The 23,771-nt window shown below is 40.3% G+C and overlaps 1 protein-coding gene across 2 annotated transcripts in view; it reads left to right on the forward strand.

Annotated features, from left to right (window-relative positions):
• sema3bl (sema domain, immunoglobulin domain (Ig), short basic domain, secreted, (semaphorin) 3bl) overlaps positions 1-18,929 on the forward strand; it is a 62,878-nt gene extending 43,949 nt beyond the window's left edge. Inside the window, exons 6-16 of one of the 2 annotated variants that reach the window (XM_080898120.1) lie at positions 1,681-1,797; positions 1,985-2,127; positions 3,785-3,899; positions 4,029-4,098; positions 4,221-4,365; positions 9,106-9,337; positions 9,472-9,563; positions 13,197-13,238; positions 13,351-13,576; positions 15,791-15,918; positions 17,278-18,929. In XM_080898120.1, coding sequence (XP_080754246.1) covers positions 1,681-1,797; positions 1,985-2,127; positions 3,785-3,899; positions 4,029-4,098; positions 4,221-4,365; positions 9,106-9,337; positions 9,472-9,563; positions 13,197-13,238; positions 13,351-13,576; positions 15,791-15,918; positions 17,278-17,790 — 1,823 coding nt within the window. In that variant the 3' untranslated portion in view covers positions 17,791-18,929. Of the gene's footprint in view, positions 1-1,680; positions 1,798-1,984; positions 2,128-3,784; positions 3,900-4,028; positions 4,099-4,220; positions 4,366-9,105; positions 9,338-9,471; positions 9,564-13,196; positions 13,239-13,350; positions 13,577-15,787; positions 15,919-17,277 lie in introns of both variants that reach the window. The other variant, XM_080898119.1, reaches the window with a different exon arrangement.
• The last annotated feature ends 4,842 nt before the right edge of the window (positions 18,930-23,771 follow it).

The raw sequence follows: 23,771 nt of genomic DNA on the forward strand, positions 1-23,771 counted from the left end.
AAATATCAATTTCATAAGCCTCTGTGGCACAGCTGTTAATTCATTTGCCGCATCTGACTATTTAACCCCCCACCCCCCGGACAAGGTTGAAAAGTTCTGGGTGTTTCTCTCTAAATGTCACGAGGTATTTACTGGGGCTTGTGAAATAACGCTGATTTATGCCAATGACACACAATCCCAGGATCCACTAAGGGTGGAAATATATATAGTGTGTGTGTGCACGTATACATCCCTTTCTGGCTCCACAGCTGGGCGCTTTCAGCATCAGAATTCATCCCTCAGTGCACTGTAATTGGCAGGAAGACCGCAAATTAGAGCCAAATAGTAGTTTGGACATCTGCAGTGATACTGCAGCGGTCACATGCATACAGAAAAAGAGACACAAAAGCATTTGTCATAGAAATAGTAACAGATAAAGACGAAAGCATACTGTACATGCTGGTAGAGGCTCATAATTTGTTAAAGGTTTAGGATTCATCATCAATTTGAATGGTAAAATCTAAAAAATGCAGTCAGCAAATCTCCAGCTCCACTCTGGGTCAGCAAGGATGTGTTTGATGACAGACTGAATTCAGACTCTTGTTACGGGACTGAATTTGACTTTCAGTTTGTCTGCTGGCCTCAGTGATCATTAGTGGTCAAAACCACAAGGTTTTGTTATGCATGTTTTCTTCTTCGCCTTAAACCTTCTTCTTTTGTGTCCCTAAAGCCATAACCAAATACTGAAAGAAAGAAACAACAAATACACATACAGAGCTTCGACCGACACTCTGCAGCCCTGGATGAGAAAGATAAAGAGAAACAGAGACGCTGAGAATGAAACAATAAAAACCTGATGAAAATCCTCTTCATCAGTTATCAACTCAATGATCTCTCCTCCTCAGTTTTAGGATCTTTTCCCAACATGCGCAAACCTCAATTCCCCACGACCTGTCAGCAAGCATTATGTTGTCCGTGCGTTTATATTTGCACGTTTAATTATGTCTTACCACATAGGTTTGACTGCATGGGTGTCTCGCTGTACGGTAAAGAAGTATCTGTGCATTTCTAATACCATTATCATGGCCAAATAAAATAAGAAGAATTAATTTTCACTTTCCACAAGGTCACATGAGAACAGTCTGTCACCAGATTGAGTTTCTACACCAGCTGGGAAAAATTAAAAACAGTTGTGTTTTTGAAAACAACCCAGCTTCACTATGAAAAACTCACTCTTATAATTCTTCATTATGTGATAGTTGCAGTGGGTTGTTTTATAGGCATTTGGGGTCGCTGTCTTGTCTTGTGACCGATAACCTCCAACAGCTGAGGATTTCCCAAAATATATTGTGAAAAATGTGCTGGAAGAGGGATTTTGTTATTTATCTCCATTTGCAAGAATTTTCAGAGTGGCTGAAAGTTAAAGTTGGTCCACTACTGATGGTCTCAGTGGAGGATGCTTAAGTTTCAAATTACACTCCCTGTGTGTTCTGTGTTGGGTTTGTTCATTTTCTTCTTTCCTGTCCTGCATCTATGTTCTTCATTTAACTAAACCTCAAACTCACCCATTATTTTTGGCTGCCTTTCCTTTTTTATTTACTAATTACCCTCTTTTTACATTCTTGCAACCATTTTCTGTAAACTCTCCTCTTCTCATCATCTTTTTCCCCCTTCTTTTAAACATTTCCTGTCTCTCTGTAGGTGGGGAGCTGTATACAGGACTGACAGCAGATTTCCTGGGAAGAGACTCTGTGATATTCAGAAGTATGGGTGGTCGCTCCACAATGAGGACAGAGACTGACCAGAAACTCCTTCATGGTAATGTTTCACTCTTTCCCGAGCGTTTCTACAATACAAGACAATGTTAAGTCAACAAGAAGTACAAACAAACAACAGCAAGTCTGTTAGAAATATGCAAAATTTTACTATAAAGATGCTGAAATAAAGATCAAAGTGATTTACTCATACTCCCACATGCGACTCTTTTCCATCTTCAACCTTGCAGATCCCAAGTTCATTGCAGCCCACCTCATCCCGGATAATGATGACAGAGACAATGATAAGGTGTATTTCTTCTTCACTGAGAAGGCCACAGAGGCTGGAGAAACAGAGGGGGCCATACACACACGAGTTGGACGAGTGTGTGCGGTAAGATGCTCCATAATGCTTTTTATATTTGATGTAAATCTTTCCTTTAAGGTTTAGAATTTAAATTGTAAAAGCCACATCAATTGAGCTCGTTGTGCACAGACCCAGGCTTTTCACTATGTGTGTGTTTATTATTAATCTCTGTCTCTCTTCCACGGTGGGTTTTTGCCCTATCTTCCTCCCCTCACCCTTAACCGGTTGTGGCAGATGGCCGCCACACCTTCAGCCTGGCTTTGCTGGAGGTTTCTTCCTGCTAACAGGGAGTTTTTCCTTCCCACTGTCATCAAGTGCTTGCTCATAGCGGGGACATTTAAATGTTGGGGTTTTCTATTGGTTATTATTGTACGGCCTTTACCTTAAAATATAAAGTGCTTTGTTGATGATATTTTAAGATATCTACAACTACACAAGAAACTGCATTATTAGAGGATTGAGCATTGATAAAATACATACAGCATCATGCATGTCACATCATAATGCCACAGAAAGACAGAGAAACAAAGTTTCATTAACTCAGGAGATCCACAAAAACTGATACTTACATATGCTGAAACACTGAAAGATGGTTTGTTGATAGCTGTGGATGAGAGAAGCCAGATGTTCAGGTGAGCTAGACATGCACTTCCTCGAGGCCATTCAAATATCCTGTCCCCGGAATGAGACATCTGTAGGGATATTTCACTTGAAGATGAGATTGCAAAGGAGCACCAGATGAGTCACGAAAGGTCTCATATTTTGAGTCATTGATAAGCTACAGAAACACTGAGCTAGATACTGTACAGCAAAAAGTTTGACTCAAGGGACTTTCTGAGTGTATGGCCACATACAGATGTCTGCAGAATTAATTTTCCAGGACAGAAGGTAATTGTTTTATGGGTTTATCCTCCTATTATGTCAGTCATAAACTACCTTGTGGAAAAGACAAATTTCTTTTGGGGCGATCAAATATTTACTTTCCCCAAGGTTGATCGTGAAATTTAGAAGTATATGAAATGTTTCTCCTTCCAAAATGCACACAGCTGTCAGATTTCCCAACAATGATCTCCATCTGCCCTACACGCTCCGTAACATTCTTTCACGCAATGATTTGCCTTATAAACCCATGTCTGTACTGTAACAGCACACGCAAATACAGGCATGCATAAAATATTACACACAAATACACACAAGCACAAAAACACGCACACAGCTGCTGGGGTTTCCATTGATTTTGATAGACTGTGTCAGTAAAGTTTGGATAAACCACTCAGGCAAAAACCCACTTAAACTTTCACCATCTAACTTTCTTTCTCCTTGTGTTCACCTTTTTCCATCTTTATTTTTTTCTTCCTCATACAAGTAGTATTTCCTTGTCAGGCCTCCAATTCTTTCCAAGACAAATGTCATCCACACTCCTATACTGATTTTTGCCAAAAAGCTTTTTACCAAAGCTGATCACCATTATACGCATTCACACATACACATAAACTGAAGAACTATGAGTAGATCTCTTGCTTGAAAATCCTTATTCGACGCTGAAGCTGAAACTCAGCACTTTCATCATCTTTCACTTCACATCCAGTGAGGTGGTGTAAAGAGCCAAAACAATGAATGATTTGTGTTTGGAAATAAATACGCAGCTGTGCTTTATAGATTGATTTTCTGTATCTTGAGCCAGAATGATGTCGGCGGTCAAAGAGTGCTGGTCAATAAGTGGAGCACCTTTATCAAAGCCAGACTTGTCTGTTCTGTACCAGGACCTCATGGAATCGATACTCACTTCAACCAACTTGGTGAGACACATTAAAGCACACACGCACACATAAGAATTTTCATATGATCCTGCACTTGGTTACAGTGTATCATATCTGCACATATTTATACTCCCATGCACACACTGACACTGTCTTTTGATAAAACAGAGGATGTTTTCCTGATGAGGACCAAGGATGAAAGGAACCCAGATGTCTATGCAATTTTTAGCACCATCAGGTAAACACGCATAGAGCTCAGCTTTAAAAATAATGTGCACTCAACATCTGTACGACTCAGTAACATGATTTTTGGATATGTTATATCCCAACACTGTACATTTTACATTCTCTTCTTTACAGTAATGTATTCCAGGGCTTTGCTGTGTGTGTTTACCGCATGACTGATATCAGAGAAGTTTTCAACGGACCTTTTGCACATAAAGAAGGTCCTGACTACCAATGGGGTGCTTATGAAGGCAGGGTTCCTTATCCAAGACCAGGCGTGGTGAGTGATTGCAATCCAAATGTATCATTTTTAACTTTTTTTTTTTTTTTTTTTTTTTGCCTGTCCCGTTTGGCTCTTTTGCCATCAGAATTGTTGTCTAAAGGCAAAGAAAGATGCCCACCGGATTTACTTTACCAAATGGACCATCCCAGCCTTGCCGTAATGGTCCATTTGATTCACCTTTTATTGTTCATTTTATTTTCATTTACTGAATACGGGACATTTTTAACTTTAAAGTTACTTGAGCATTGTTGCTGCCCAGCATTAACCATCCCAGTGACCCTGCTGTGCTTCCCAAAAACATAATACATGTTATTGATGCCAACATTATGAGCAAACACTCATAACTTCTAATGAAATTCAGAATCTGTCTCTATAATCTGCATAACTAGTGTTGGCAAACCAACTGCAAAGACTTTCTGAATGCAGACACCTCACTTAATTGTTATTGTCAGGTGTGCTTAGGTCTTCATTTTGGTTTTTTTTTTTAGAATCACCCATTCTTAATGTTGTTATTCACACTGAGTGCATAATTTCAATGGCCGAATTTGCGAACCAAGAAAGATTTTTCTGATTTTTCATATCCAAATAAACAGATCAGACAACTCAGACCACTGCATTTGGCAGCAAGCTATTAAATATACAAATATTAAAATCATAGTATTTTACCCCATCCAGGTCAATTAGTTTGGGTCAAATGAGTCAATGACTCCTCTGCCTCCTCAGATGACATCCCATCTCTGCCAGCAACAGTTCAAACTGCCCCAATAACACTTCAGTCGTGATACACCTTCAACTCTGAGATCAAACCTTAAAATTTCCCCTGTTGCTGACTTCTTGTGAGAATTGGATGAAGCCATGAATGGATTAACGTACATCCATTCATGGCTTATATATATATATATGTATATATATGTATGTATGTATATATATATATATATATATATGTATATATATGTATGTATGTATATATATATATATATATATATGTATGTATGTATGTATATATATATATATATATATATATATATGTATGTATGTATATATATATATATATATATGTATGTATGTATGTATGTATGTATATATATGTATATATGTATATATATGTATATATACATATATATATATGTATATGTATATGTATATATATGGATATGTATACATATATATATATAAAAACTTTATATATAAACTTTACTAGTAATAGTAAAACTTGACTGTTGGTTAACTGACTTAACTGAAGCTTACTCATAACATTTGCAAATTACCTCCCGTACAGTAGCTGAAACATATCTGATTGTGGTTTGACACTTCAATTTTTTCTTTCATTACTTATTTAGCAAAAAAAAAAGAAAAAGGACTGCAATGGTGTGTATATATGTAATAACAGTTGCTCGGCTCCTGTGTGTACTGAATCCGAGGGGAAAGAGGAGCTATCACAACATTAAGAATGGGGTGTAGAAAGTTTCCGTGTCAGTAAACTAAACTACTGTATACGGCGGTGCAGCTGTGATGACTGTACGCAGTGCAGACCCTTCTTCTGGTTAACATCCTGACACTCAGCAGAGCTCTGTCAAGTTCTCCCAGCCACATCGCTGTAACTCAGTGTTGTTATACACACAAACACATGTGTAGGCAGCATCATTACCATAGCGAATGGGAGAGTATGGAGGCAGGAGGAAAATGAATTATGTGAGAACAGAGCAGACACCTCTGTGGTTTCTCCGCACTGGCTCTTTGATTAACAGGAATGTCTTGGCCTTAATCTGCGAGTAAGAGAAGGAAAAAGGAAATAGAGAAGGAGAAAGAAAATGGTGATGGCTCAGGGCAGACCGGAGGAGGCACAGATGGTGGGAAGAGTGAGGTTGCTTTTTTTTTCTGGCTTGATATTTGGCTGCAGTTAAAATTGTTACCCTCTCCTCTTAAACTCAGTTACAATAACCTACATTGTTCTTTTTCACTTGCACCGACAGAACATTAAAGTCCTTTTTATTTCCATGGATTTTTCATTGAAACAGATTTAAGCCTCGTCCTACCCATCATCGTCTCTTAAGTCACCTGTCAAAACATAAAAGAATGGAAAATGGAAGTTAATTTCAGATTTAGTTGATTTATCTGCTCAAGATATTTATCTTGGATTGAGATGTTCCTGTGTTTAAACTTCACCAGAATTGTTTCCAGCAGACCAAATGACGGGGGGATCTTTTTTATTACAGTTTTGCTAAAGCTGTAGAGGTAATCCTACCAAGGCACAGATATGGAATTTGATAGATTTATTAACCTTATGTTTTCTGAAATTGTTTTTTTTTTTTTTTTGCCATCTTTACTGAAATTTTCATCACGAAAGCCTCAGATTTGATCTTGAACTTTATCTTAATTCTTAATCTTTACAGAACAGTGAAGTCAGATGGGATGAACCATACTTTTTGGCATTAAAGTTATATTTGTAATGCTTTAAATCAGCCCATATCTGCCCACACCAACCTATCTAGTATGAAGTATTGTTTTTGTTTTTCTTTTACCTTCGAGGTCAAAAAGGGGTGAAAATGCAGGTGATTCATTAGGATTTAAACTTACAAAACATATGCTTGACACGTGAACATATACAGTAATAGTATAAATTAATAGGTGCCTGTCAAACATACATCATTTCCTTCTCATTATTTATTGTTGGGCTTTAAATGGAGACATAAGGCAGTTCAGCTGCAGCAGCAAAGTTTAGATAGGTCGAATATTAACTTGGGAACTTTTTCAGTTTAGGTTTTACTTGAAGTGCAAACAGATGAATGGAGACACATTAGTGAAGTTTCCTCTGCTGCACAAGCATTTAATGTTCAACGTGTAAGCTGAGCAGGTCGAAAACAGATGCATTTTAAGTACACTTATTTCTGTTCAGAAACCATGTTCAGGGTTACGTGTGAGGTCAATTTTACTGTACACAAATACCACCAGTTGATTTTGCTCCATATTTGAAATTGTGCTTGGAAGGTATGCTAGAACAATTTACAACAATGTCATGCATTCATATTTAAAACTGTATGATAAACATTTGAAGTTAGTGAGTTATTATTATTCTCTTTGAAGGGTTTAGCTTATACATTCCACATCTTCTGGAATAAATTATAACCAGTGTGATTTGGAAAGCATACTCAGAAAAATTATGCATCGATAGTTTGTGCATATTTGAGGGTAACCTCCCTGCACAGCTCAAATCCCCCCTCTGAAACTGGATCTATGCCATTCCAGAGCTATTGTGTGGATCAGTTACTGTTGTGATAAGCAGTAGTAATTAAATTCCCTCCATATGGAAGTGCAGTCTGGAAAGACAATTACACGCAATACAATATAACAATACCATACCTTCCATTATAATGTGATCAAATACGAAACTGGACTCTCATGAATCTGTTACGTTTAAGTTCATTAATCTCTATTTAATTTCTCTCCATTTCTCAACCTCAGTTTAAGATTTTTTGGCAAAACCGTTACTACTGCAACCTTTTTTGTTCTTTAAATGTCAAACTTGTCGTCAGCATAGAGAAGCCAAACTTCAAATAATCAGAGAATCTGATAGTCTATAGTCTTTATTCTGTGACGTAAAAAGCATTGAGGATACTGGTATCTCTACACATGTTTGTGTCATAATACCTCCAATTACCCTGAAACAAATGAAACTCAACTCAACCAGAAATAAAAACTCAACTGAATTGAGCAATCTGAACTGATGAAAAAACTGGTTGCAGCACTTGCACTTCAATAAAGTCTTTGGTGACCATTTGTATATTAAATCCAGACTGCAGTCTTGTGAACCTCTTTTCTTTATCTTGAAAGTAAAGACCTCTGTAAAGAAGAGGTCAAGCCGTACTTGCTTATTGTTGAAGTACTTGAACTTAATAAGAGCCACAGCAGGTTGCGTCATCCTTTAACTGTGACAGGAACGCCATCAAAGCTTAAGAGAAAACTAAACGAACTGACAGACTGAAGAAGGTAAATCAGCTTTGGAAGCGCAGAAAAAGCCGTTGCTTTTCAGTGGTTTTGACCACCAGCAGAGATGGAGGGGTCAAGTATTTGATGACTGGCATTTTCTCACCCATAAATCTAATGTAAAAGAGTTGCAATGAAGATTAATGAAACTGTCAGTGTGTGTCACAAAACCTTAAGCTGCTTCATGGAGAGCTGCAGATCTAAATCAAATAAACAAACCCAGAGACCATATAGGTCATATAAATGCTTTCATTTGGACTGTTTTCAGCACTATTAATTTTTTACAGAATCTCCTAGCACATTCATTTTCTCACTGTTACACTGACACAAATGACTAGATTTTTTTCTTTGTTTTTTGGCAAAAAAACTGCTACCACGCACATAAAGCTGCAACAGTGGTTCTGAACTTTCATCCAAAGTTTTCAGGCACAATAAAACTCTTAATGAGGGCTTTCTGAGAAGTTTTCTACACAATAATTAGCCCACAGTTGTTACCGAAAGCACACCCCCTGTATGCAAGAAAATGCTGGGAATTTAGAGTCAACGTGGAAAAGGCGAGAATTTAAATTTCTTCCTTCTGTCGTGATTCTGTTTGCCTGTCCATGTCTCCTTCCACTTTCTTCACTGCAAATGTGCCATCAGTTAGCCAAACAACAATTTTCTCTATGGACTGAATTTCAGCTATCGTCATTAGTTTTTCTCTCTTTTCCTTTGTTTCTCTATGTCTTTCTTATTTGCCTCATATCTCTCCAGTGCCCCAGTAAAATCATCAACCAACCTGGCAGGGAGTTTGGCAGCACAAAGGACTTCCCCGATTCAGTCCTGCAGTTTGCCCGCAGCCACCCGTTGATGTGGCGGCCGGTGTATCCAGCCCTTCGTCGCCCTGTGCTTGTAAAGGCCAACATTCCTTATAAGCTGAAACAAATAGTGGTGGATCGTGTTGAGGCGGAGGATGGGCAGTATGATGTTATGTTTATTGGCACAGGTAGGTGCATTTTTATTCCATAACTTTTAGGCATCCAGGTCCATTATAGCCATCCAAGCACAGTCACTGAATTATTGGAGCAGACAACACTATGTCTGTTCTGTAGCCCTTTAATTTTTCTGCTTCTCTTTCAGATATTGGCACAGTGTTGAAGGTCATTGCACTAAACAATGGAAACAGTCTAGAGACAGAGGAAGTCACACTAGAGGAGCTACAAGTCTTTAAAGTAAGGCTTATTCCATTGAGTCGGTTAAATATACACTCTGTGATAATGTACTGTAGGATTCATCCATATTCCAGAAACGTGTTATCATCAAGGTTCAAGGGTTCAAGGTTCTTTATTATTTGTCACATGCATAGTTATACAAGTATAACACACAGTGAAATGTAGCCTGACACGCTCCTCGACATGTGCAAAAATTGGGGGGGGGGGGGGGGGTGTAGAGGAAGAACATTGTATATATATATATATATATATATATATATATATATACACACACACACATAGTATATACACTGGGTGAATGTGCAGTAGTAGCAGCAAGCAGGTGAATTCTGTACATTAATATGAATAGACATCTGACTATTTTACAGGATAGACAATATAAACATATTTAAAATTAAAGGAATTGAAATGTACATTGTGCCTTGGTTTAGTGTCTGGAAGAGTCCTGACTCAGTCAATTATAGATGATGTGAGAGGGCGGGTGTGTGTGTTTAGGGCACGGATGGCTTGGGGATAGAAGCTCCTCTTGAGTCTCTCTGTCCTTGCCCGGAAGATGCGGAACCTTCTACCAGCTTGCAGAAGTTGGAACAGTTTGTTGCCAGGATGGGACGGGTCCTTCAGTATCTGCACTGCTCTAGTCCGGCATCTCCTGGTGTAGGTGTCCTGAAGCGGGGGGAGAGCAATCCTGCAGCAGCGTTCTGCTGTACGGATCACTCTCTGGAGAGCTTTTTGGTCCTTCACACAGCTGTTCCCGAACCACGATGTCATGTTCTGTGTGAGGATGCTCTCCACAGCGCCTGTATAGAAAATCCTGAGGATCTTTGGAGAGACCCTGAACTTCCTCAGTTGTCGTAGGTGATACAGGTGCTGCCTAGCCTTTTTGGTCTGGACCTGAATGTGGGCAGCCCATGTCAGGTCTGAGGAGATGTGGACACCAAGATACTTGAAGGACTGCACCCTCTCCACTGGAGCTCCATTGATGATAATGGGCTTGTAGTCTCTGTGCTGACCCCTTCTGAAGTCCACCACCAGCTCCTTGGTCTTGCTGACGTTCAGCTGGAGGTGGTTGTCCTGGCACCACGATGCCAGATTCTTCACTTCATCCATGTAGGCCGCCTCATCGTTGTTGGAGATGGCACCCAACACCACTGTGTCGTCAGCAAACTTCACAATGGTGTTGGAGCCATGGGTGGCCACACAGTCTGAAGTGTAGAGGGAGTAGAGCAGTGGCGAGAGGACACATCCCTGAGGTGCTCCTGTGTTGATGGTGATGCTGTTGGAGAAGCACCTGCCCACCCTCACCACCTGAGTTCTGCCAGTGAGGAAGTCCAACACCCATGCACACAGACGGCTGTTAAGTCCCAGATCCCTCAGCTTTGTGAACAGTCTGCAGGGCACTATTGTGTTAAACGCTGAACTGTAATCAACAAACAGCATTCGCACATAGTTACCCTGTTTCTTGTCCACGTGGCTGAGAGTGGTGTGTAGGACGTGGGCGATGGCATCCTCTGTGGATCTGTTGGATCTGTAGGCGAACTGCAGCGGATCTGTGGTGTCTGGGATGGAGGAGGAGATGATGTTCTTCAGCAGCCTCTCAAACACCTTCATTACTACCGAGGTCAGTGCAACTGGCCGGTAATCGTTCAGGGATGAGGGTTTGCTGTTCTTGGGCACAGGGACGATGGTGGATCTTTTGAAGCATGTGGGGACCACAGACTTCGCCAGGGACTCGTTGAAGATGTAAGTGAACACACCTGCTAGCTGGTCAGCAGCGCAGCAGACGGCCGGTGATGCCGTCTGGCCCCGCCGCTTTCCTTGTGTTCACTCTCCTCAGTGCCGCTCGGACGTCATGCTCCGCGATGCTGGTCACCGGTCTCTCGCTGATGACGTCACTGTCCTCGGTAGTCAGGCGGTAGATAGCATTAGCCGCCTGGCTAACCTCGAAACGGGCGTAGAACCGATTCAGCTCGTTGGTGAATGCAGAATCGGCGTTGATCGGCGCAGTGTCCCTGGCTTTGTAGTCCGTAATGGTGCGTAGTCCGTGCCACATACTCCGTGTGTCGCCCTGGTGGAAGCGGGACTCCACACGTTCCCGGTACCTGCGTTTGGCATCTCTCACCGCGCGCCGCACGCCGTATGAGGCCGCTTTGTAGGCGCTCATATCGCCAGTGGCGAGACCCGCGTTGTAGGAGGCGGTCCTGGCGTTTACTGCAGTGCGGATCGATCTGTCCATCCACGGTTTCTGGTTTGGGAATGTGGTGACTCTCGCAGTGGGGATAATCTCCTCCGCTAGCATATTGACGAAGCATACTGCTACTTCCGTAAACTCGTTGATGTCGACTGCGCATGCTCTGAACATGTCCCAGTCTACGTCGTTGAGTGCGTCCTGTAGCGTAGCTTCTGATTGGGCAGTCCACCGTTTTACTTCCTTCGTGGTCACGTCTTCCCTCCGTATGCTTTGTTTATACTGGGGAATGAGGAAGATGGCGTTGTGGTCAGACTTCCCAAAAGCCGGGTGTGAGACAGCTTTGTAGCCCTGCTTGTATGGCGTGTAGCAGTGATCCAAACTCCGATCCCCTCTCGTTGGACACGAGACATGCTGGTAAAAGTTTGGCATGACTTGTCTGAGGTTCGCTTTGTTAAAGTCTCCTGCTACAATGAGGGCTGCGCCCGGGTCCTTGTTTTGAAGCGAGCTCAGCACATCATGTAATTCGGACAAAGCCATACCTGTGTCCGCTTGGGGTGGGATGTAGACCGCCGTGGCGATGACTGAGGTGAACTCACGGGGCAGATAGAAAGGGCGGCACTTAATGCTCAGGAACTCCAGATGTGGCGAGCAGCCGCTGGAGAGAGTAGAAATGCTCCTGGCATCACACCACTTTCTGTTTACCATGAAACATACTCCTCCACCTTTGGTTTTGTTCGACTCTGCCGTTCTGTCCGCGCGGAGCACAAAGAATGAATCCGACGGAGTTACGGCCTGGTTCGGCACGGTGGGGGTCAGCCATGTCTCCGTGAAGCACAGAATGTTGCAGTCCCTCATGTCACGTTGGAAGGTGACCCTTGCTCTTAGGTCATCGAGCTTGTTCTCCATGGATTGTACATTGGCCAGTAGGATACTGGGCAGTGGTGCGCGATGCGCCTGCTGTCTCAGTCTGTTCCTAATACCAGCGTGTTTTCCCCGGCGCTTCTTTGTTCTGCGCCTCGGATGAGCGGCCCGTCCTTTGTTGTTCTCCGCGCCGCGTAGAATCTCTGGCGGCCAGGAAGGGTCAGGTTTAAAAGTGTCCAAGATTAGATGTGCAACCTTGGCACCGATGTTTACAAGTGATCCGCTGTCGTATACTATAAGACTAGAGGATTTTGGGATGTAAACCAGAGCAAAAAATAAGTAAAAAACAAGAAAAGTGGATAGTCGGAGCGGAGCGGTCAGGAAGGCGTCTGGACGTGGCCGCGCCATCTTGTCAGCATCTCATTTACTTTATCTTTTAAGATTTATTTGCAGATGATAGTATGCAAGAATTGTGCAAAAAGCTGGTTCATAAATTGTAAAATCTATGATTCTGCTCTTCTATTTCAACCCTTCTTTAAGCCTCTAAGTGCAACAACAGAAGTTAATTATTTTCAACATTGCAGGTGCCAACTCCAATTACGTCACTGGATATATCTGTGAAAAGGGTGAGTTAATCCAACTGTAGCTGCTACTTTCAGTGCCTGCTTCTGTCAGTTGACATGCAGTGTTGTCTACATGATGCCTTACTTCCTTTTTTCTCCTCATAATTTCAAACAGCAAGCCTTGTATGCAAGCTCTCCACTAGGTGTGGCGCAGGTGAAGCTCCATCGCTGTGAAACTTACGGGAAAGCCTGTGCTGAATGCTGTCTTGCCAGAGACCCTTACTGTGCATGGGATGGATCGTCCTGTACGCGATTCATTCCCAACAGCAAACGACGCTACCGCAGACAGGACATCAGACATGGAAACCCTGCACTGCAGTGTGTGGATCAGAATCTCAGTGGTAAGCTTGGCTGTAACTCTGCCCCTTTCTTTGTTTCTTCTTTGTTGATTATGTGGGACTGGCCACAGTGACTTCTTGAAGTAACCACTGTAAGGCTTTTCTCTGAAAGTCAAACAATTGAATCATCTGTCACATACCCCTTCATTGACTGGGCTTCACTGAATCAAGTAGTCTTTGTTTTTGTCATCTAGTGTGCATTACAATCACTGGATAAACAAAAGCTTACTAAATTGATATTTTCATATTCTAGTAGGGCTAGCTGTCATGATTAAAAAAGGAACCCACATGACATCATGGACTAGTGGTTAACCAATCCATCATGGGAGAGCTGAAACCTGAGACGGAGTGGTTTTTAAACTATGTTAGCTACAACCGCGTCTTAACGAAGTATAAGGTATGGCAATATTTCAGACTTTTGTAGGACAACCCAGAAAAACATTGAAGTTGCTGATCATTCCACATCAAAGTGGCAATCAGCTGAAAAATGCATGACCTCTTTTCACTGATTTTAAGAGATTTAGGAGTAGACAGGAAGGACACCAGTGAGATGTCAGTCTCCTGTATACTGCACATCTCTTTAGAAATCAAAGGCCGGCTTCTTTTAGTTTGAAAGAATAAATGAACGTGGCTGTGCCTGTCTGGGTCAGATTATGTTTGTGAGACTTCTTCCACAGGATGACAACCATAGCGATTACAGTAGGAGATCATTAAAACAGTGATTGAAGACCGCAGCTCAACCAAAATGATTCTTGGTCCAATGAATTTGATCTCATTGCCTTTGAAATGGTTGCTTTACCATGTCAGTGACCAGTCAGTTGCCATCTTCAAAGGAACTTTGGTGTAGCAATAAAATGAAAAGCTATCAGAGTCAGTCATCAAGCTGTTTGCATTAGTTGAAATGGTTAAATTGTCAGTTACATGTACTCTGATTAAATCTTGTTACCCTGCATAGAAATCAACATTAACTAGTCACATGCAGAGTCCAATCAGGAGCTGACAGATGTGAAACAAACATTTTATCTGTTTTCAAATGGAAAATTGGAAACTTTGCTTTTAACTTTATAAGAATATAACCAGATAACAACTAGCTGAATCGAGTCGCCTACTGCAAAACAAATGAGTGGAGTCAGGTGAGTCAGTCTGCATCCCAGTGCAGACAGACTCACACTGGTTGCAACTTGCTGGCAATCTGTCTGTGTTTATAAATTGGACTGCAGTTATTTAAGAGTCCAGCCAGTCTAAGCTGGACTGTGATTGTTTGAAGACAGGTCCCACCAGGTAACCTGTACAATCAGCTTGTAAATTAAAGTGGTCATCTCAACTATTTGCAGTTGGTCTCTGACTACAAAAAATACTATACTATCTCAGGGTAAGCTGTCCTATTTTTACTCATGTGACTGAGACATATTTGCCAAGTATATGAGACAAAGGTTTTACAATATGTTAGTGCATGCAGAAAACAACCTAGGATTCATTTAAAACTAGTTCTCATAGTGTAAGCTTTGGGATTTGTGAAGTAGAAATATCAGCTAACATACTGAGTTCTTGGCAGAAAATGGCTGAGTTGATACTGGAGATCAGGGTGAGAAAATGTGAAGACAGACAAGAAAAAGGAATTACATCATTGAGAATTGGGATAGAAAGAGTGTGTTTTCTTACCTAAGGGCACACAATGTAAGGGAGTGCACAGATGAAAGATGCCTCCCTAACACCCACCTGGTGAATCAAAGTTTCTTTGTGCCCAAGTGTGAGGTTGTTTACATAAGTACTCAAGGGGCAGACGTCTTCAGATTCCATCTCTTCATTGTTTATGTGTAGTCACATGACAAACTCTTGACTAAGTCAGTCAGAGTTTTATTTTATTCACTATATTGTCTGTGACTACACACCTAATATTCAGGTCTTTATATTTATTTTTATATTCATTCTGTTAATGCTGTACAGTAGAAGGTGTCCTTGTGGAGAATGTAACCCGGATATAGGTAGTGGTACTTCCCTTCAAAGGTCTGGGCTCACATTGTCAGATAATGGTGAAGAGCTCAGTCATTCAGGAGGGAATGAATGTAGAGTCACTGTCCCCTGCCACAAAAGAAACCAGCTGAGATGATTAGACCCAGGACAGACTGAAGATGTTGGATGGATGGACGGATGGATGGTTGGATAGATTTCATTCTTTAATAAACTATTTGTCACTCTCTGTTTTAAAAAAAGAAGAGCTTGATGTAACAGAAGACAGAGTGGTCTTTGGTACTGAGAACAACAGCACCTTCCTAGAGTGTGTTCCTCGCTCCCCACAAGCAACTGTCACCTGGCTGGTCCAACGTGATGACCACAAGGAAGAGGTAAGATTCCCAGTGAACAACATTCAGGTTAGAATCAACACAATAAAAGGCCTGTCGATGTCACTACATCCAAAATAGGATGAAGGTGGGAAGGTTTTGGCAAACAGTCAAGGGGTGGTATAAAACTTCTGGCAAAGAATGTTCTGAGTAATTGCCTTTAAAAGTTAGACTTGAGTGTGAGTTTGGCACGTGGTTGATACAGTTGACAACCATTTGACATGTGGTTGAAATTAAGCAGCTGCATTTCAAAGCAAAATGCCCAATCATTCTCTCTCTCTTCCATAAACTGTGAATTCTCTGCAAAACTTGACCATATGCCACTGAAAGTGTCACTCACTGTCTGCTGGTCACTGAGACTTAAATACAGTCTTTTTTTCTTTTCTTTTTAAGTCAGAAAATTATGTTGCTCTGTATGCCCAAACCCACAGTAATCATTCAACTGTTTGAGGTCATGCTCCTCCAAGCTAAACTGAGTGTCGTGGTCAGCCATGCAAGTATTAAAGCATTACCACCCTTCTCCATTTCCCTGCAAATAAACATCTGGCTGCCACTCTATCTGACAAGGCTGCCATGTTTTTGTTGGCATCAAAGGATGGTTGAAAGATAGGATCTGACGGGGGAGTTGGGAGGTAGATGGAGGAAAATATAGAAATGAATAGGGTTGGCAGAGAGACTTTGGGTGGCAGTATGGAAAGATTAGAGAATGTGAGGAAAGAAAACGGAAGAAAAATAAAAAATAAAAACAGTGACTGATCCCATGATATATTTTTGATGTTGCAAACCAAGTTGAGAAAACAATACAAACAGTTCTCCCTTTCTCTTTTCTCATAATGTGAAGTGAAGACTGAAAGCTTTCTTGTCCCGATTTCTTTGTACTGTGTTTACACATTGTTGGGCAGTCTTCAGTGTTTAGTTCTTTAAAGAACAATGCCTCTGTGGTATTTGCGCTGAGAAACATGTGCTATTTAAGGTCAAATCCTGGTCAGAACTCCTTTAGGGACAGAAATCCTAAAACTTTAAACAGAAATCAAGAATTAACCAACCAACAAACAAATCTCTCTATATATAGCAATAAATTAAAAAGATAAATGTTAGGTTAAGGGTCTGATTGCAGTTATATATAAAGTGCCAGTTAACTTTTTCATGCTTTTTTGATTAGCACATGTAGCTCTTTGCATTAGTCAGTGGAGATTTAACCAAATCTGTGAAAAGTTATTTCCATCACGTTGCATCATTATGACTTGACAAATTGAAGCAAACTTCAAGTGAAAAGCAGTGATGGTTGAATTGACTTAGTGAGGTCATTAATATGTTGTTGTATCAAATATCAGACACATATTTTCTATCTGCCACACTTAGGTGAAGCTAGATGATCGTGTGATGTCCACGGATCAGGGTCTCCTGTTTCGTAACCTTTTCCACCAAGATGAAGGCGTCTACATCTGCCGCTCTCGAGAGCACGGCTTCACGCAGACTTTGGCCCGCATCACCCTCGAAGTCCTCCAAGGGGAGACCGTGGATGAGCTCATGTCGCGTGGACACACAGGAAACTCTGACTCAATCAAAGACCGGTCTACAGGGACTTTCAGAGCCTGGATGCCTTGCAGCGCGTACAGCAGGGGCGGTTCATCAAGCCAAATCGGCCAGTCGCGCATATGGTTCAAGGATATCATGCAGCTCATCGGGCCGTCGAATCTGCCGCATGTGGAGGAGTACTGCGAGAGGATGTGGTGCAATGACAAGCTGAGGAGGAAACACAAAAGCATGATAGAGAAGTACCGCCAAGCACAGGAGAGCGCCAGGAAGGCTCGTAGCAAGAGCTCTGGTGAACGCAACAGGACGCCGCGGGATCTAAGGGCGTGGGAGGAGTGACAAAAAGAAGGCGAGGAGTGGAATATGAGAGCAAAAATGAAAGTGGGAAAAAAGACAAATGTTAGTTCAGGACAAGATAAATAGACAGGCATAAAGACCAGCCTAATAGTTTTTTGTAAAACCATGGTAGATCAAAGCAGCGTGTCTCTTTTGCTCATTTTAACAAAATGAATTTTAGTGTGTAAAGAAAATTAGTGTATAAAGAATCTGAAAAAATGACAGTCATGTTGGATGGAAGCACAACTTGAGCTGAAAAACTGCATGTGAAAGTGTATGGGAAGTTTGGGGTATTATGAGGTTAGTGCATAACTCGTGTGTTTCTGGCTGTCACCCGAAAATAGACCGAAGTGTTCACCTGTCTGGAGGGATGGCACAAAAAGAGACTCCAACTGAACTAAACAGGTTGTTGCTAATCCTGATGTTGACTGTAGTTTAAAAAAAGAGATCAGAGACAATTTTTCAACTACACTCTGAGGATGCTTTTTAAAATCCCAGTCACTGAGGAGTTGTCTGCCTTCCCCACCTTTGTTCTTTCGTATTTCTAGTGTCACTGAAATGGCAGGAAATGTTTTGATTTAATCAACTTCTGTCTTCACTGAGAAAACCTGCAAAACTTCTCATTCTCTGATTTAAGTGACATACACGTACCTGCAGGGTGATTTTAGTTACAGCTGGTTTCCTGCTTTTCAGCCTCATTGACTCTTCAATGGTGGTTTGTGATTACTTGTATGTAATTATTAATTTTCTTTTGCAAAGAGCACACACACACTCATGTCTGGTTTGCTATCCTCGTGGGGACATCCCATTGACATAATGCTTTCCCTAGCCCCTTACCCTAACCCTAACCATCAAAAAGGAATGCCTAACCCTGATCCTTACCCTAAACCTAACCATAACCTAATTGTAACCCTGACACTAAAACCACATTTTGAGTGTGAAAATTGCTTTCAACCCCAAGGGGACCTGGATTTTGGTCCCCACGGTGCAGAAAGTCCCCACCAGTATAATAAATATCAGATTTTGGTCCCCACCAGGATACACACACACACACACACACACACACACACACACACACACACACACACACACACACACACACACACACACACACACACACACACACACACACTTTTTTTTTTTTTGCAAGAATTTCATACGATGCAGTTCACTGGATTCATTTCCTTCTTGTTTTACATTTAATGACCTGTGTCTCTTACCTTGCTTGTTATTACATATTCATGTGTGACTTCAGCTCATAAATGACTTTGCAGTATATTTGCAGAAGGAAAGTGCAACTTGTAAACATGTTTAGGCAATTGCTGTATCTGATCTTGGTCTGTCTGGCTCCATTTGTGCCAAGTCTTACATTAATGGAAGTCTCACTCAAACGGCTAAATGCATAAGCTCAAACCAGAAGCTACCATAAGACGACTGTTGATGGTTCAGCAGATTAAAGGCACATGGCTTTATGTTTATTCCACTGGGTTGAACTTTCCATTAAACAAAATGGTGGTTTATTTTTCATGATTTTGGTTACATGCCATAACACCTCTTAGAAAGAACCTGCATGATACTTGTCTCTGATATTTAGCTCTGTGAACTTTATACGTCTCTGTGCACTAAGTGCTCTCACTAAAGCTCCTTTTTAGTCCTTTCCATCAAGCTAAAGTCACTGGCACATGTCAGCATCGTGTCTGAATGAGGACCCTGATTTATTTTGCCATACAAATAACAATTATTTTAATAACCTCTTAATTTATGCATTTATTGTGTCTGTACAAAATGACTCAGCATTATGCTTTCAATTTGTCTGTGTGACAATCTCATAAACATCTTTAAATAGCTTCTTTTTTTCTTTTCAAGTGCTGGTTAAAAGGAGCTATTCAAGTCAAAATTACGTAACTTGACCTCTCTGTGGGGGATCCTGCCTCACACTTAAGCCACCCACTAAACTAATTTTCCCACAGTTTCTCTGTGTGCTGAAGCTCTCCGCTGATAATGGAGGGAACGATAGAAAGGGGTCAAGTGTATTGGCTGGCTCCTCTAGTTTTCTGCAGTGTAAACACTAGTTTTAAGAGTAGCTTTGTCGTTAAAATATGACTTATGAATGCTGAGAAAAAATTCTTTTCTAAAATCGAGGGTGGAAAAGAGAAAATATGGTTGACATCATGGAACAGAGCACATATCTCAAGACAGAAGGGATTGACACTGAACAAACATAGTCTGGAAATAAGTGAATTTCACACTCACGTTTATCCTCCCTGTGTTGGTGTAGCAGTAATGACGAGATCTCAATCTCCATCTGCCCCAGGTCCTCCTAAGGCTTCGCTTTGCTTTTGGTTTCTAACCATTGAGTGTTGTCTGAAAAACTACAAATACCGAATAAGGTGAAATATAAGCATTATATATTTGGGTAAAAAACATAATTTCTGTTAGGATTATCAAAGTATTGTGATTCTGATTCTGATAAAATATTCATGAACAAAATGTAAAAATCCCTCATAACAAGACAAAATCTGTTTGTTGAACTTGGGTGAGACATGAGTGTTGGGATAACTTCTCTGTTAACACCAGCCTCATATTTATTCAGACTATTATCTAGAGACACCAGTTATATTCCTCAAGGCCAGTGATCTCTTCAACATAAACACTGTTTTTGGACTGGTAAAGAACTGTATAAAAAGACCAGGTAATCAAGTACGCTTAGCAAAAGGCAATTCTTCACAAACACAGGGAGCGTGTGCTATACGTATAACGACAACAATGTACTTATTCTTATAGTCCTTCCAGTATTTACAGTTAAATGGGAAGCTCTGTGGTCTGTGTCGATGGCTTTTCAAAACAGAAAGGAAATGACAGAAGTGACAAAAGCAGAAAAAAGAGTCAGGGTGTTGTTAATTAAAGAGGTACTATAAGCATCTTATGAAGGCTGTATTTGGAATTCCTAAAGATCCTAACCCATAATATTATTTTTTTAATACATCATTGTATAATATTTCTAAAATGTGATCCCCCCGAACTCCAACCCCAGTTTTGCAGCAAATGATCATTTTTAATCCATCGAAGTTTATTTTCTTAGTTTGAGAGTATGAGAAAGCCTATTAAATGACACCTATTACTTGTGTTTTCTCTATAAACTCTTCTTCTACTGCACTGTTAGGATGGAAGAGGGTTTTTTTTCTCAAAGCTTCCTATTTTAGTGTGAACTTTTTTCCTTTTCTTGCCGTGGTGTCTTTTGTTTGAGCTTCTGCTTATCTAAGTAAGGCATGAATTACTACCACTGCGACATTTTAAAATGTTTTTAAGGTGTAGTTGATTTGTAATCGTGATTGTAAACATAGTAAAATTGTACAAACATGCAAATTTCCATCTAACAGTAACTGTCAGGAAGAGGAAATTGCCAAAAATAAATGCTAAAACTTGCTGTTACTTAACTTATATATTGAAATTTAACAAGTGTGGACTCCATATTTACAGACAAATGTGCCGTGACTGACTAAATGCAGTTATTTGTGCATGGTTCATAAACAATGTAAATCCATTCAGTGCTTTTCAGATTTGCACAAAGTGTGTTTTGTTATTGCATGTGATATTTTCTATTTTTATCTTCTTAGGATGATGTTCTTATGATGTTCACTTTCTATAGCTATCCCATGCTCTCGAGATCATTTCATTTTCATTTGATGGGGATTCACCAGTTAACATCATGATACTTGTGTTTTAAGACACCTTTTTCACAGTCTTCATTCTGACATGCAAATAGATGTAAGTGCAAAACTTTTCATCCCATTCTATGTATAGCACCATGACATATATAAATTGAAATGGGCTATAACTAATGCTATTAATTACACCTGTGTTTAAGCAGAAACAATCTGTCAAAATGAACCTTTCTGAGGCAGGAGGCTTGTTTCAGTGTTTACACCCTCTGGCAAAAAATTATAGCATCATTGCATGTGGAGGATCTTCATTCAACTCCTTTACCTTGTAGCAAATAAACAAACTGTGTCACAAAACTGTTTTTGTTTAATAGTGGAACATGAAAGATACCTCAAGCACATTAAATAATTGTAATTAATGTATTTGGTTTTTTCAAAATCAAGTAGTGGAAGAGAAGCTGTTGCACCTGGCTGATTGAAAGGAGGCAAGCCCCCAACAAGAGAGCTGTCAGTTAAATCAAACTCATTGCCAGAAGAATCCAACACTAAGTGTAGCTAAAGATGTTTGTTCCCAGTCAACCGTGTCTATAACTTGGAGTAAGTACAACCGAAATGGGAAAGTTCTAGGAGGAAAACTTGCAGGTAGACAGGAGATGTCAAAGTGTCAGGATAGAAAATCAGAGCAGTACGCCCTGAAAATGGAAAATGTTCAAAAATGTTAACAAATGGGCCGTAATGTTTGTGACAGAATTATAAAAATTAAATGGGATCTACATACAGAAAACCAAAAGGAAAACCAGCACTAACATCCATACAGAAACAAGGTTACAGTGAGCTAAAAAGAGAATGAAAGGCTATCTCGCTCTCTCTCTCTCTCAATCTTGGGACTATAGATGATTGGATGTAAGTGACTCCAGTGATAAATCACAAAGTCAGCCAACTAGGCAAGGAAAAGATACCCTGATGCTGTTCCAATGACACATATATGAAGATGACTGCTTGATGAAAACAAGCAAACTTTATCAAATAAAAGGCCCGGGGAAGATGGCAATCATTACTTCAGCAGTAAATGCAGAAGTGTACACTCAGATTTTCGTACCATTCTAATCAGAAAGCCAGTTTGGTGATGATAATAGAGTCATTTAATCAGAAAAGGCCCATTACCTCAGTGCTATGGACACAAAAAAAGGGTTAAGATTTCAATCTGACTGAAAATTTATGGTGAAAAACTGAGCTCAGCTGTTATTTGAAAAAGTTGGAATTAACCAGATGGAGAGTATTGCTTTTCATTAGTGAGCTCCATGCCTCAAACCTTTTGGGGCGTCATAAAAGCCTGAGGAGGTACTAAATTGAGATGATTTCCTCAACAGTGATTCCATTTTTTTCCCCTCCACATGATCTTGAACAGAAATGTCATGTATTAAAATAGTTGAAATTAATTTGTTTGAGGTATGATTCATGAAGCCAGAATGTTCAGCTAATGAATAAAATAGTTCTGTGTCATATCTCTGATTTATTATTGTGCCGTGATACCATAGTTTTGCCGGGGGCTGTAGCTGCTCCTCCTGAATTTGACAGAAGTCTGCACATGCTCTAAACTCCACAGTTAAAGTGCATTAAGAAACAAAATGCAAAATGTGGTTTATCAGTTATACAATAGAAAAGCCTGTAGTTCAGTAGTTGCAGTCCAGCTAGCACATAATCATTTTAAACCTGAAGGGTTCTTGAAGCATGTTTTTAACCGTAAGGATTCTTCAGCTAATAATACTTTGCTTTGTGAAGTTTCCCATTATTATGTGGTTTAAAAAAGTGTGCTGGTTTTAGACTCTGGCAGAAAGAGTCTTATTTAAATGTATATTTAAATACTATTTAAATGTCTTTCTATCCTGCATGCTATGAACTTGTAAGCTATTTAACACAATTAAAAGTTTTTAACATCAGGTGATCCATGACTGGCTGCTTTACTTTAACTTTATTCACAGACTGCAGTGAACATACTTTGACTTTGGTTGACTTTGTAGTGTTGTGGGAGGATTAGACTAATGGGACCAGTGACATAAATGTGGATAAATAGCAATGCCTTAAATCTAATCACTCATCTAGACGGCAACATTTACTGTACTGAAACCAAGACATGCTCTATTTCATACTCAGCAACAAGCACCATGGAGCACACTGGCGATGAAGCACTAAATGTCACAGTACAAGACACTGACTCTATTTTAATATTGTTAAGACCTAAAGCATTGTTTTTTAGCTCAACCCAACCTTAAAGTTAGAAAATACATACAGCTAAAAGAGGTTTTCATACTATAACAAATA

Source organism: Rhamphochromis sp. 'chilingali' (assembly GCF_963969265.1).
Source record: "Rhamphochromis sp. 'chilingali' genome assembly, chromosome: 12".
Classification (NCBI taxonomy): Eukaryota; Metazoa; Chordata; class Actinopteri; order Cichliformes; family Cichlidae; genus Rhamphochromis; species Rhamphochromis sp. 'chilingali'.